At 35.5% G+C, this 13994-nt stretch overlaps 1 protein-coding gene, 1 long non-coding RNA gene and 2 other non-coding genes across 4 annotated transcripts; 1 reads left to right on the plus strand and 3 right to left on the minus strand.

The window, feature by feature from the left end:
• Positions 1 to 1973: 1973 nt before the first annotated feature.
• Positions 1974 to 6297, plus strand: LOC143547741 (uncharacterized). The gene is made up of 6 exons (XR_013137830.1): positions 1974 to 2117; positions 3193 to 3272; positions 4573 to 4677; positions 5082 to 5138; positions 5458 to 5514; positions 5884 to 6297. It is a non-coding gene; the product is annotated as an uncharacterized LOC143547741 (long non-coding RNA).
• Positions 3528 to 3615, minus strand: TRNAS-GCU (transfer RNA serine (anticodon GCU)). Its single transcript has one exon. It is a non-coding gene; the product is annotated as a tRNA-Ser (tRNA).
• Positions 6298 to 7990: 1693 nt separating the features above from the next.
• LOC143547740 (protein NRT1/ PTR FAMILY 1.2-like) lies at positions 7991 to 12769 on the minus strand. Its single transcript, XM_077039092.1, has 4 exons — positions 12662 to 12769; positions 12209 to 12426; positions 8987 to 9537; positions 7991 to 8876 (listed from the first exon to the last, which is right to left on the minus strand). Exons 1-4 carry the CDS (start codon positions 12744 to 12746, stop codon positions 7991 to 7993), a joined length of 1740 nt encoding a protein of 579 aa, XP_076895207.1. The 5' UTR covers positions 12747 to 12769.
• Positions 12770 to 13845: 1076 nt separating this feature from the next.
• On the minus strand, positions 13846 to 13927 carry TRNAS-CGA (transfer RNA serine (anticodon CGA)). Its single transcript has one exon. It is a non-coding gene; the product is annotated as a tRNA-Ser (tRNA).
• Between the last annotated feature and the right edge of the window lie 67 nt (positions 13928 to 13994).

The raw sequence follows: 13994 nt of genomic DNA on the forward strand, positions 1-13994 counted from the left end.
TCCACATCCTGATGTTTCTTCTGGCGGACTCCAGCCGCTTCGTTTAAGGTCCAGAATGCGTGAGCCTGGGGTGGGAGCTGGCGGGGCCAGAGTTCAGGCTCCCGTAACGGCCTCGGCTGGGCCACGTGAACATGAGGTGATGGTATGTAGGGTGAGCAGGAACCCTGCTGAATTTAGCACAGAAATTGCTAAATTGTTTTTGAGAAGCTTGTGAAGTTTGATGAAGTTAGCACACAAGATGCAGTTTGTGAAGTCCTAATAACTTAGGTATTGTGGCTTGATATACATTGAATATTGCTTATTTGCTTTTGTGACTGGTGGTTTGGATTATGTGATGCAAATCTGGTTATTTTCTTTTTATCTTTTAATCTTGTTTTATCTGTTACTGTAGTTTATGTCACAACTACTACTATTTAAAGCACCATTTGTTCTGCTGTTTTTTATCCATTTGACCGGTGTGACATCCCTCATTCCAAGCTCAAATTGACCTGTTTCTGTACAAATGGGTTGCAATTGGTTTCTGTCAAACTAAGAAATCTCCTTTATAAGGGGCTTAATTGCAATGGTTTGACAATCCGGAAATCAGTAAAAACTTATTCAATTTTAAGAATTGTGTCTGTAATTTTTATTGCTTTTGCTCTGCATCACCTAATCCGTTTAAAACAAACATTTAGCCTACCAGTTGATGTTTAGTAATTCGATTAGGGTTTTGTATAAATGTTGTTTGACTACTACTTCAGGGACCAAAAAATAGTTGTTTTTTGTTCAGGGCGATTATGAGACAGTATAAACCAAAAGGATTAAACGTGTTATTTCCATCTTTTTATAACTTTATACATACAATCAAAGTTAAAAATTTAACAAGTAAATGTCATCCATTACAAAATACAATCATGCTGAAGATTTAACAGTCAATACCTCAAATTTGCATCTTTATATATGTGTCATACATGACTTGTGAGACTTTACCATACCATACATATGTGCTAAATAATAAGACAATTAATAAATGAGCCGAGCCCGGGACAGACCGATCAAAAAATCTATTAACAAGTCATGTCTGAGTTTTGGACATGTAGATAGAAATGAACTCGAACTAGCACTCACACTCCCGTAAATTAAACGGTCGAACTTGATCTTAGACCCTAATTAACACTTTCAAAGAAAGGTTGTTGACTTCACTAAGAGATTTATGGTCACCCTATGTATAGAACTATAGATGATCATATATTGATTAATGAGAGATAATTAATTAGGATATTTTAAAGCTAGAACCGCTTGTATATTATTATCAGCCTTAATAATATTAAAATAGAAAAAAGTCCATCTATTATTATATAATATATTATAACAAAGTCCGGTCACCCCGGCTACACCTACATATGATCATCCACTCCCGCAATCATGCAATCGCACACAACATTGATGACTCGGCTTCTCACCGGTTTAAAGGGAAATCCGTTAATCGAAGTCCCAAAATCTTTATATTCACGCACATGAACAATCTACCGTATATATTTGTAAAATTCACAAAATAATAATAATAATAATAATAATAATAATAAACAATCCCCTTTGAAGAACTACCGTGGATGGAGGTTTATCTATTAACACAGTTTTCATTAACATTCAAATTCTGTATAAACATCTTCAACCAAGATCCGACATATACATATGGGCCGGTGAGTTTTCCTTTTTTCATCTCGTTTCATTGTATTATAATATTACTATAATGATGAAATTAAGCCTATATTCTGTGTGATTTCATGCTCAATCATGTGCATACATGCTTAATTATCAAGACAACATCTCGTCTTTCGGGTTCTGATTTGTTGAATCATCAATTTACACTGTGTTTTTTTTCTTCATTTGGGACAAAAAGTTTACTTTACGATTATTTAGACCTGTAACATAGATATGATCATGTGTTTTATGTAGAATGAATCTCATGGCTTTTATAAACATTTCTTTACTTTTGGTATATGTTAGGGTTTGTTTGGGATTTTGCCAATTTAATCAAGCCAAGCGTTTGAAGACAGAGTCCACATGGAAATGTGTAAACGCGCGGCTTCATCGTCAATTACGCGTATTAAGAGTGCCTCGACGAATAAGGAAAGGTGTGTGCCATAAGAAATTTTACTTTCTCGTTGCGAGTCTGTGACGTTATGCTTGTATTAAACATCTATCTTACTTGAAACAACTTATTTCATTATATTATGCGTAAGGTTGTAATTTTGAATCCACCAAAAGTAATTTCTTTGAAATGAGTAATATTTGAAAACAACTTATTTCACATGATGATAAGAAGCAGATATGCATAAGCACTTTTGCTCGTCTAGATACTCAAAAAAGTGTTTATTGGTTAATATTTAGGTTTTGAAAATTTTCACCGATTCGGTGTTTTTCATTTGCAAGATTTGAGATCCCTTGTTGTATTAGTAGGCTGTAAATGAGTCGAGCCAGCGTGGGTTTGAGCTCGAGCTCGAAGTTAGACGAGGCATCTCGGCTCAGCTTGAGCTCGAAGTTAAACGAGCCTAAGAGGGAGCCGAGCTTGCCCAAGTCGGTTTCATATCAAGTTTTTTTAGCTAGCTTTATTCGAGCTTTTATTGAGCGAGCTACAAGCCACGACCATTTTGAACCGCTCTTTAGTGGTTCATGAACAGGACTTAGGACTTATGCAAACATGAAACATATGATATTGATTGCAATGCAGAGGTGCACACATGCATTGATAGTAAAACCAAGGACCCTAACAGGCTTAGTTAATGGGCCTAGCGGCTAACCCTAATTAACATTTGTGCATTTATATGCTTTCACCATTCGCATTGGTGATATCTGAGTCTTCTAAATATCCTCTTGTGAGTAACGCTGAACTTAGATCTCTCCGATCCGGTCTTCGTTTAGTGATCTTCGTTACAATTAAGGTATTTATCGTTAATCAATCGTTTAAGTTGATCAATATTGGAAGGTTGATCAATGAAGTCTTTTGTATAACGGATTATGCGCGCAGTAATCGATTCGTTAGTTTTATACAATCTATGATCCTATTATTATGCTGTGTTGTTGGATACAATGGTTTTGATATATAAGTTTGTGTGATCGTATAGCTCAATGATGTTTTGAAAATCACCCAAATGCATTTGATTTTGCTCATATCTAATATTGATCTCTTTTTTTCCCCAATTCCACTAGGGTTTTCAAGCTTCGAATCGTTAAGCCGAATCTTTGTAGTTTTTGTTGCATCAAATGGCACACGGCAACTTTACTCTGCGGTACGTGTGTATTTAAATTAGCATCGTTACCATGTTTAGTTTGTCTTTGTTTACATATAAACTTGTAGATTTTATACTAATTGCACATTTCTTGGTGTTCCTTGGAACCCTAGCTTGAGATCCAGGACGTAATCCTGGACGTGAAGAATAAATTGTTTTTCTTGCTTTATTTTACAATTTTCTTCATATTTTATTTTCTTTTAGCTATTCCACACACTTAACTCACTTAACTAGAAAAAAATAGAAAGTCGTCAACGGAAAGAGAGGGATTCGAACCCTCGGTACGAATAACTCGTACAACGGATTAGCAATCCGCCGCTTTCGTCCACTCAGCCATCTCTCCCAATTGACAAAGATAATTACTATGTTACATTACACATCAAGTAAGGATTAAATTAAGTATTTCTTTCACATTCTTTATCGTTATTATAGAATTAGCAATTCCATTTAGATGCTCGAAAGATCAAAATAGAAAGATAAAAAAAGAAGACCTTCTTGCTTTTATTTTATTCGAAGTGCCTTTTTGGCCTGGCCCGGTCAATACCCAGCCGGGCCTTTTTTTGTTACAAAAAATTCCCTTCATTTTTTTATTTATAGGCAACATACTCTAAATAGCCAATTTAGTATCCGTGTAACAATTTCCGTTCTGGGGTTTACATATACTTATCATTTTTGTTATAATGGAAATTGAGAAGGATTTTTGATTCAAAAGAATAAATCAAGAAAAGGATAAATCAAGTGTGTATCAATTTGTATTTTCTTATGTCGTTTGGCAAACCAAATTTTAGATTCAAATCCAAGAAGACAACCTCATCTTGGGTAGTGGGTGTGGGGGTGGATAATTATCTAAATATTCCAAGTTGTATCTTAAATCATATATGTTTTCATGGATCCAAATTCTTAAGATTTTGTTAATGGGGTTAAACAGGTTAAAAGGGTTATTATTGGTCAATGCCAAAACAGGTCAAACGGGTTAAAAAGGTCATAATTCATGTGTTCAAATGGTTACTATGTTTTAATTTTTTCTCTTTAAAATATATATATATATACTATTGTTTTAGTAATATAGTTTTCTGACTATATTTAATACAATAACTATTTACAAGTTCAAACTACCCGTTTTGATCTGAACTCATTTTGATTTGATTATTTTGCCACATGTACTGATAAGGGAAGATAAATAACAATGGGCCTTTATATCAGATATAGGAAAGCTTGCAATTCTTCATATGATCCAAGAGAAACCTAAATCACAATTGTACAATTTTATAAAGATTCTCATGTTTAATTGAAAATACAGTGGCTTTCTTGCTGACATGCGGGAGGAGGATCCAAGACGCTGTTGGCCCTTCCAGTCAATAGTAGACTACCATGAGTTCAGACGTATCTGAAAGCGCTCCTGCACGTAAGTGTTAAAAGTCAGTTATATATTGAGCATTATGCTTACATAAGAATTTTAAGATAAAGAACTCTTTAACAATCAACCGTTTTATATTTAATATTATTTGAGGGTAGTTTTGTCATTTGTTATGTGTAGTTTTATGGTTACATATATGTGATTGGTTGTTACACATATGTGTAATTTGGTTATTGCGCATGTAAACTTATGTAATCAGAAAATTACATGTAATAAATGGCAAAACTCCCTCAAGTAATATTATATGTATGAATTAAATAAATGCAATGATTGGTTGTTGGGAGTTCTTGTTAATCTTAAATTTTCTGGAGTTCTAAAGAGATCCAAACCCTATATATATGTGTGTGTGTTTGTTGATGCTAATTTTCAGCTTCTCTGTGTTTTTATGACAGCATCAAATGCTCAGATAAATCAACAGGGAAGTGTGGTTGGATCTACAAGTTTTGCAGGTATATAAATACATTTCGTGTATCCGCCGTGTAGCTCAGTTGGTTAAGGGGGCATAAGACTTGGAACAATAAATGCATTTCGTATATGGAGTCTAATCTGTTAAAAAATAGGACGGTTGAATAACGGGTCAAACATGAAATTTTAATACTATAAGTAGCTAATGCATCAAACATGTTGTGAACACTACATTACTAATAGAAAACCAAGTTAGGACATTTAAGCATTTGATATGTTTCACTTTTTAATTTGTTTAACATGTTACCCATTGTATAATGTTTGCTGGTCCTGATTTTTAGTTTCCCTGTGGTTTTTTGACAGCGTCAGAGATGCGAAGAAATCAACAGGGAACAGTGGTCGGACCTGAAAATCCTGAAGGTGAATACATTATATGAATACATTTGGGATATGCGGTCTAATCTGTAAAATGGGGGACGGTTGCATAACGGGTCAAAACATGCATTTTATTGTGCAGGTCAAAACGGTCAGTCTGAACTGACCCTCCCAAAGCTTTTTTGTTCATTTTTTTAAGTAGTATAAGTAGCTAATGTATCAAATATGATTGTGAACTCACATGAAAAAGTAAAACGAGTTAGGTCGTTTTAAGCATTGTAATACACTTAAGGCGGCTTTTGACCTGTTTGACCCATGTGATATGTTTTACCTTTTTACTTTGTTTAACATGCTACCGTTATATATATGTTTCTTGATGCTGATTTTCAGTTTCCCTGTGTGGTTCTTTGACAGCATCAAAGAGAAAAGAGGTTGGATCTGAAAATCCTGCAGGTATATGAATAGCTAATGTATTAAATATGATTATAAACACTGCATTGCTAAAATAAAACGAATTAAGCAGCTTTTGACTTTTTTGACCATTGACCCATTTCATGCGTTTCACTTTTTACTTTGTTTAACATGTTACCCATTATATATATGTTTGTCGATGCTGATTTACAGTTTCCTTGTGTGGTTTTTTTACAGCATCCGACGTAGAAAGAAAGAAAAAGCGAAAGGGCAAAGAGGTTATGCCTGCAGGTATATGAATAAATTGGGATATGGGGTCTAATCTTTTAAAAAAAAATGGGGCAGTTGAATAATGGGTCAATGCGGGTCGGTCTGAACCAACCCTTCCAACATGTTTTTTTTCTTCATTTTTTTAAGAGTAAATTGCAGTTTTCATCCATATGGTTTGTCCAAACCTGCAATTTTAGTCCAATAGTTTCAAATTTGCGATTTTCGACCTGTGGTTTCATTTCACTTGCAATTAAACCCGAATTTATTAATCCCATTAAGTCTGGTTGTTACACCCATCTGCGTGCCCCTCATGTGAGGGGCAGTTTTGTCCTTTTTTCTCCCCAAATAAACCCTAGTCCTAATTCGCAAGCCCCCTCACGTGAGGGGCTGGGGTGTATTTGGGGGAAAAGGAAAAAAAAAGGGACAAACTACCCCTCATGTGAAGGGCACGCTGATGGGCTTAACGACCAGGCTTAATGAGATTACTGAATTCGGGTTTAATTGCAAGTGAAATGAATCCACAGGGACGAAAATCGCAAATTTGAAACTATTGGACTAAAACCACAGATTTGGACAAATCACAAAGACGAAAACCACAGTTCACTCTTTTTTAATACTATTAATAGCTAATGTAATCGAATATGATTGTGAACGCTACATTATGAAAATAAAACGAGCTAATACAATTTAAGCATTGGAATGCACATTAGGCGGCTTTTGACCATTTTGATAAATTTTGGCCCCTTTGACCTGTTTCATTGGGAGCTATTACTCTCTTTTTTTTAGATGTTTTATGTGATTGACCTAATGTTGAATCTTTTGATGTTGATGAAGATTCAGATGATGATGATATCCCTCTTGGAGAATGGTTAAAACGAAAGGGCCTTAAAGTCCAGGCCTCGAATGTGGCCTTGGCTAAGCCACAGCTGGCGGATTCATCTAGCGGACTTGTGATGATTGAGGTGATGGTTGGAGTTTCTGGGGCCGGAGTTCAGGCTCCCACAATGGCCCTGGCTGAGCCACGGCCTGCGAGTTTATTCAGCGGGCTTGAGCTGCTTAGTTCGGTGGCCTTGAGGCCTGAGCCTTCGGCAGGAGTTGGTGGGGCCAGTGTTCAGGCTCCTGAAGAGCCACGCCCTGATGTTTCTTCTGGCAGGCTCCAGCCGCTTGGTTTAAGGTCCAGAATGCATGTGCCTGGGCTGGGAACTAATGGGGCCAGAGTTCAGGCTCCTGTAACGGGCCCGGCGGGGCCACGTGAACATGAGGTGATGGTGTGTAGGGTGAGCAGGAACCCAGCTGAATTTAGCACAGAAGTTGCTAAATTTTATTTGAGAGGTTTGTGAAGTTTTATGAATTACAACATGAAAACTTTGTGACTTAAATTTCATGGTTCTTAACAATTTTAATAACTTTGGTATTGTGGCTTGAAATATACATTGAATATTGCTTTTGTGAGTGGTGGTTTGGAATATGTGATGTAGATCTGTTTTTTTTTGGGTATCATGTTGTATGTAGCCGGGCTTACGGTCCGTCCATGTGTAGATCAAACGGTTGTAACAAGTGAGGAGGTTACTAATTCGGGTGAAAACAGAGCCTCAAGAAGCTAAACAAATGACGTGTATTTTTTAAAATTTGGTTTTTCTGTTCTTGATTTTTTTTTTTTTGCAAAAAATGATGGTATTTTTACGGTCAAACTTTGACTTTTTGGTTTAAATTATTGGTTTATACATGATTAATTGCAGCCTTATATATACAATCAAAGTTAAGATTTAACAAGTAAATGTCATCAATAACAAAATATAGTCAATGTTGAAGATTACAGTCAGTAGCTCAAATTTGCATTTTAGCTTCTTGAGGCTTCGTTTTCGCCCGAATTAGTAACTTCCTCACTCGTTACAACCGTTTGATCTACACACGGACCGTAAGCCCTACTACATACAACATGATACAAGAAGTTTATGAAACTCATTATAGCAAGAAGCCAATAATAGTTATCATAATGACCCTTATTAATATTAGTAGAAATCCAACCCTCTTCCTCTTCTCCTTTTGTTAAACTATCCACAGTGCTTAGTAAAACACTAGCCAACAAGCTCGCGATAGCCAACCCGAGCAAGTAAAGAGCCGATGCAATACTCGACATACTTTTAGGAAACTCAGAATAATAAAACTCAGTTTGACCGATTATGTTCAATGCGTCTGCCAACCCGTTTAGCACATTCTGTGGAATGAGCCACAAAGCCGACATGTTTATAACCGCTCGAGAATCATTTAAAAACCCGTTTTCAATCGCTTTATTTTTCCTTACGTGTTCCACAAGTCCAGCAGTCACCATCGAGACTATTGAAAAACAAAGGCCCGCCCCGATTCTTAACTTTGCACTTATATATACGGGTTCTCCCTTCATTTTTGATAATAACGGGAGGATAACGCGGTCGTATAGAATAACCCAAACCATGATTGTTATGATTAGGAAGAAGCCGAATGAGGCAGCCGGGATTTCAAACTTTGACGTGATGTGTCGGTCCATGGTTTGAGCTTGGAGAACAGGAAATGTGCTTTGGTTCATGGCCACTGATAACATGATATTTGAAGACCATAATGGGATTACTTTGATAAGTGTTTTCAGCTCTTGGACTTGATCTACCGTGCATATGCTCCACGGGCCGTTAGCGGCCTCTTCGCTCATATCTTCGGGTTTTGGAGGGATGCATGCTTTATTCAAAAACCTGAAGGGTAAAAAGGATATGGTGGTTACTACACAAGTAATAAAATACATCCCAAAATGACCCGGCGCGTTAGAAAACGGGTCAAAATGATTTTAGATCAAACATAGTACCTCAAGGTATTTGTAGGCGTAGTAACCTTTGCATTATCTCCATTATACCACAACCCATCACTTGAATCCGGTACAGTAAGCCTTCTATGATTCCAAGCCACAAATATCACTTGACAAAAGCTAGTAAACACGCTTTTTTCGACCTTTACTTTGTAATAAAGCGGATAAGCTGCCACAAAAAAGATAGTAGCCAAGAACATGAGAACAACGGGGACCCCAAACCCGATTCTCCATCCATGATGATCTTGAATATAAACAATGCCCGTAAATGCAACCATGACTGCCATAATGGCGGTCGCATAGTACCACCCAAAGAAGCTCCCCAACGCCCTCTCGCTCTTTGGATTGGCCTTGCGGTGTACTTGGTCCGCCCCAAATGCTAAGGAACATGGGTGGACCCCGGCTCCTCCAATGGAGATCAAAGCAAAAGCCGAAAAAAGGAGTGTGTATTGAATGGGGGTCGGTGGCTCACACAAAAGAGGCACCCGAGCATTGCAAGGGGGAGGTCTTGCACCTCGGATCATCGTTGTTAACCATAGAAGGACCATCCCCTACAAACAATAGAAACCACTCGTGAGCTAGTCGAGATGGGCTCTTTAAAAGATCAAATGAAGCATAAATGAGCTTGTACCTAAGCCTATAAATAAGTTTGTTCGATATCGATAAATGAGCCAAGCTTCGTATATTGTGCTTGGCTAGGAATGCGAATCTAAACGAATCAGTTATTTATGTGATTTTAATAACTTTTATTTAATATAGTAGTAACAAAACAAACGTACATAGTAGAATCCTACCAGCCATCTGTGTTTGGAAAGGATGGGACAAGACATTAATAAAACTAATATATATTACATAATAAAAATTACTAAATAGCATATATTATCTTAGGGGATGGATCTTGCGAGAAGTGACATTACAACGAGAAGTAGATCTAAGACACACATCAATGGTTTAAAATACAAAATGGTATTTTTGTAATTATGTGAATGTTTAGGGCTGTTGTTTTGTGATAAAAGTGTGCAGACCTAAAAAGGTAACCTGCTAATAATTCCTTTTTTTAAGCCCTAAATCGTTCATCATCATTCCTCCAGCGAAATTCGTCTTGCCAGAAGAATTTGATACAAACAATCGTCAACTTTAACGATATTGTATCAAAATCAATCGGTTGTTGTGGCTAGCGTATGTATTTTCTCAAGCATAATTAGGGGTTTTTATTTGCTATGGTGATCGAACCAGACCCAACGAATTAAGGTATGTCGGTCAATTTGTGTCGTTTCGTTTCAATTAAACTATCATATAAGCTAATACATGCATACATTATGAATTTTTATGACAAAATTTCGTAAACAAGGTAACAAAAGTGTTACACAGAATCAAGGTTATGTAGTTTTTTATTTTATTATTTTTAGTTAAACTCATGTTTGCTTTTGTTTTTTTTTTTTCTTTTTTTTATTGCATTGATCAATAAGGTATAACGTTTCAAAAATAATTAGGATTCTTTTGTTGGTCAATACAGTTTTAGTTGTATTAGTATATTAGTTTGCAGACTCCTACACTCTAAAACATAAAGTTGTGCACCATGAATTCTGATTTGGGCTGAATATGTGCTAGTATTTTATTTATTTATTTATAGTTTATGGTGCTGGTGCATTTTTTGTAAATGGATATTGTGTAGGGTGCGTGGCTCATGTTTTTATGTTAGTAGAATGTCATGTTATAGATTTAACAAGGGATGTGTAAATATGATAATCCTGTGTAGTTATTTATGATTGTTAAGTTTTCAAATGTGCTTGTAAAAGATATCATATTGATACATAGTTAATGGTGCTTGCTTGTGTAGGAGTTTAATTACCGTGCATTAGTTTTAATTTTGTCCGAACAACCTACTAGATTTTGATTGTTACTACATTAAGAAGCAACAAAATTATCAAGTAATCGCTAGTCAGTGTATAAAGCTAGTTGACATAGGATTGTTGAGTTATATGTGTAGGTTTTTTATATGTTTTTTATATTGTTGTTGGTTGTGCAGATATGTTATGCTCGGTGTAGGTGTATAATAACCTATGTAGGTGTACGTTGATCAGTGTAGGTGTGTGATGATCTGTGTAGGTGCATGTTGATCTGTGTAGGTGTGTGTTGAGCTGTGTAGGTGTATGTTAGATGTGTTTGTTATGTGTAAGTGCATGATAATATGTGCAGGTGTTTCATACATGTTAAACCCATACACTTTACACACATAACTCATTTATATGTTTAATGTGTTAGCATTTTAGTCACTTAATGCAATTTTACTTTATGCAGAAGGAATATTTTTGTCATTTCTTGCTTGTCGTTAGACATTCGAGGGCAGATGCCATGGATTCTTTGACACCATTTGGTTAAATAAAATATGGCTACATCCGAAAACTACTGGAATTTTTACAATGAGATATATAATGTTGGATTGTTGAGTTTAAGGATAAATTATGTGACAAAAAGTTTAGAAGGTTTTAAAGTTCGGTTGACTATTTAATACAAAGAATGACTAGACTACTTATTGGTTTTAACCCAATCATGGGATGTAATGTTTTGTTTAAAATAAGTTGTAGGAACCAATGTTTTGGTAACTGGTTTGAACTTTGTACGGGGTTTGTAAAGTTTAAAGTCACTGATGAAACTTTTGATCTAATATTATGTTTAATAATATTACAAACTGTGTAGGAAACCAATACAGGTAACACTACACAATATAACAATATTATTAAACAACTTATTAGTTTCTTTTTTAACCAATAACTCAAAAAACGAACAAAAGCAACATATTCCACATGGTTCATGCCCATGAATAATGCAACGGATTATGGAATGAAAAATGATCATTGAAATAAATATATTTACCAAAGAAATAAAAAATCATTGAAACCTCCAAAAATTAATTGTTACCAAATATAAGATAATGATAGATTACCAGTATACCCCTATACATATTTTAAAGGTAAATTAAAAAAAAAAATTATGATTGGTTGTAATGACTTCTCGCACTTCTTGCACTAAAAAACCTTCTGAAATGAACCTAATCCTATTATCTTATAGGTATAAAACTATATTATAACTATTTATGAAAAATAGTTACATATTGTCTCACGGGACGTGTAAGTTTTGGATACATAACTCAAAATGAGTCGAGCTAATGATAGACTTGTTTAGAAATATTGTTTATGAAAACAAAAAGAAGAATGATACCATAAGACTGAAGATTGAACCGACAAAAATGGTGAGGAAGCGGCCGAGAAGGGAATCAGAGAGAAACGCGCCAATGACTGGTAGGAAATTTGTGGCAGCAGACCATTTTAACAGGACATTTGTACCCTCAACGAAACCCATGTGGTAATCGTTCATCAGGTATTTGATCATGTTTGGATGTATCCCATAGCTTGCCACCTTCTCAAATGATTCATTTGCTGTTTCCGTAAATAGTAACAAAAAGACACGTTTAATACAAAATCAATATTAGGCACATTATCATAAGAGTCACATAATGTATTTGTATGTGGAAATTGCATCGGGAATTAGAAAAAGAGTTGATTAAACGGTTACATAATCGTCATATATCACTATTAAAGCAGTAGGAAGACTTTTCATTTTAAAATTGGTTCTGTAATGAACATGAGTGTGCATGTTGTAAGTAACTTGTACCTAAGATGAATGGCATGGTTCTTATTCCACCCTTTTGCATTCCTGAAGACTCTTCTTCTTGCTTCATTTCACCTTCTTCTTCCATTTCTCTTTCTCTAATTATGAACAACTCTCATATATGATATATGTATTTTTCTTTCTTCTATCAAAAACCAACTTCTTTTTAAAGTATCTAAATCCACTCGATGAGTAATGCTTTAACGGCCGTTGATCGATCTTACATAAAACAGCACCAACAATTTATGAGTAGGTATTTGCTTGATAAGTGATGTTTAAATGTGTATTTATTAGCTCATTAATCATAAGAATAGTTGGGTCGGTATTTATAGATAAGCTTATGATGTTGCATTTTCATTTGAATTGTACACGAAACATAAACTTCATCTTTCGTGTCATATATAGTTGACATGGACGGCAAACGGTATAAATTATGTTTTGTAATGTGACAAAAGTAAAAAAGATTGGTGTTAGCTTGGATTTGCTAAAAACAGAATCATACTTTTGTAGCATTTGTTTTCCAATATGACCGACCACGTGGTAGTGTTTTCAAATTTAGAACCACCAAAAGTGATTGCATCAATAGATCTGATAACATAACATTTTTTTTATCAAACCAAGTCTTTAAACAATTTATAAATTTGTTCGGAGCAAGCAGGCTTGTGTGTAATTTACTAATTTAGACAAAGGGTTGGACACATTATTTGACTTGCAAGCATAATATATAATTTCGATATATGAAGCCTTGACTCGAGCCAATTAATCAAATAAGCTTAAGTTAGTTTTATCTCGAGTGGCGTCTCTTTGGTGGTGGGGAGAAGTGACAGAGCCATAGAGACGAAGTGAGGATGCCATATATAGTAAAAAGGACGAAGATTGTTTGTGAGTAACGAGATAAAACGGGTATTAGGGTTGTTCAAAAAGCTCAGGCTCGTTTGAAAGAGGCATGCTTGCTTTGCATTGGTGTGTTTGTAAACGAGTTAAATCAACTCGGTATCTAACGAACTGAACCTGACCAAGGTTAACTCGCTCGTTTAACTTCGAGCATGAACCCTACGTGCCTCTACCCAAGCTTTACAGGCCTACATGAAACTATGATTTTACGTATGTTTTTAAAAGTGATAATATAAGTAAAAAAAATAACCTTAAAAATAAAGAGAGAGAGAAAAAAGAAAAAAAGAAGAAGTCGTCGACAGCAGGATTCGAACCTGCGCAGGCAAAGCCCAACAGATTTCGAGTCTGTCTCCTTAACCACTCGGACATATCGACTTTTGATTGTATTACAGAAACTAACATTGTAATACATATCTGGCACGATTTAGGTTATATATCTCTT

The sequence above is a fragment of the Bidens hawaiensis genome, unplaced genomic scaffold (assembly GCF_021521415.1).
Source record: "Bidens hawaiensis isolate Kalapana, Puna unplaced genomic scaffold, B.hawaiensis_p1.1 tig00014824_1, whole genome shotgun sequence".
Taxonomy (NCBI): domain Eukaryota; kingdom Viridiplantae; phylum Streptophyta; class Magnoliopsida; order Asterales; family Asteraceae; genus Bidens; species Bidens hawaiensis.

Coding starts and splice junctions, on each gene's coding strand:
- LOC143547740 (XM_077039092.1), bottom strand. CDS start 12,746: ATGGAAGAAGAAGGTGAAATGAAGCAAGAAGAAGAGTCTTCAGGAATG. Junction 9,538..12,208: donor GTTCAATCTTCAGTCTTATG/GTATCATTCTTC, acceptor TATTGTTTGTAG/GGGATGGTCCTTCTATGGTT. Junction 8,877..8,986: donor ACGCCTACAAATACCTTGAG/GTACTATGTTTG, acceptor TTTACCCTTCAG/GTTTTTGAATAAAGCATGCA.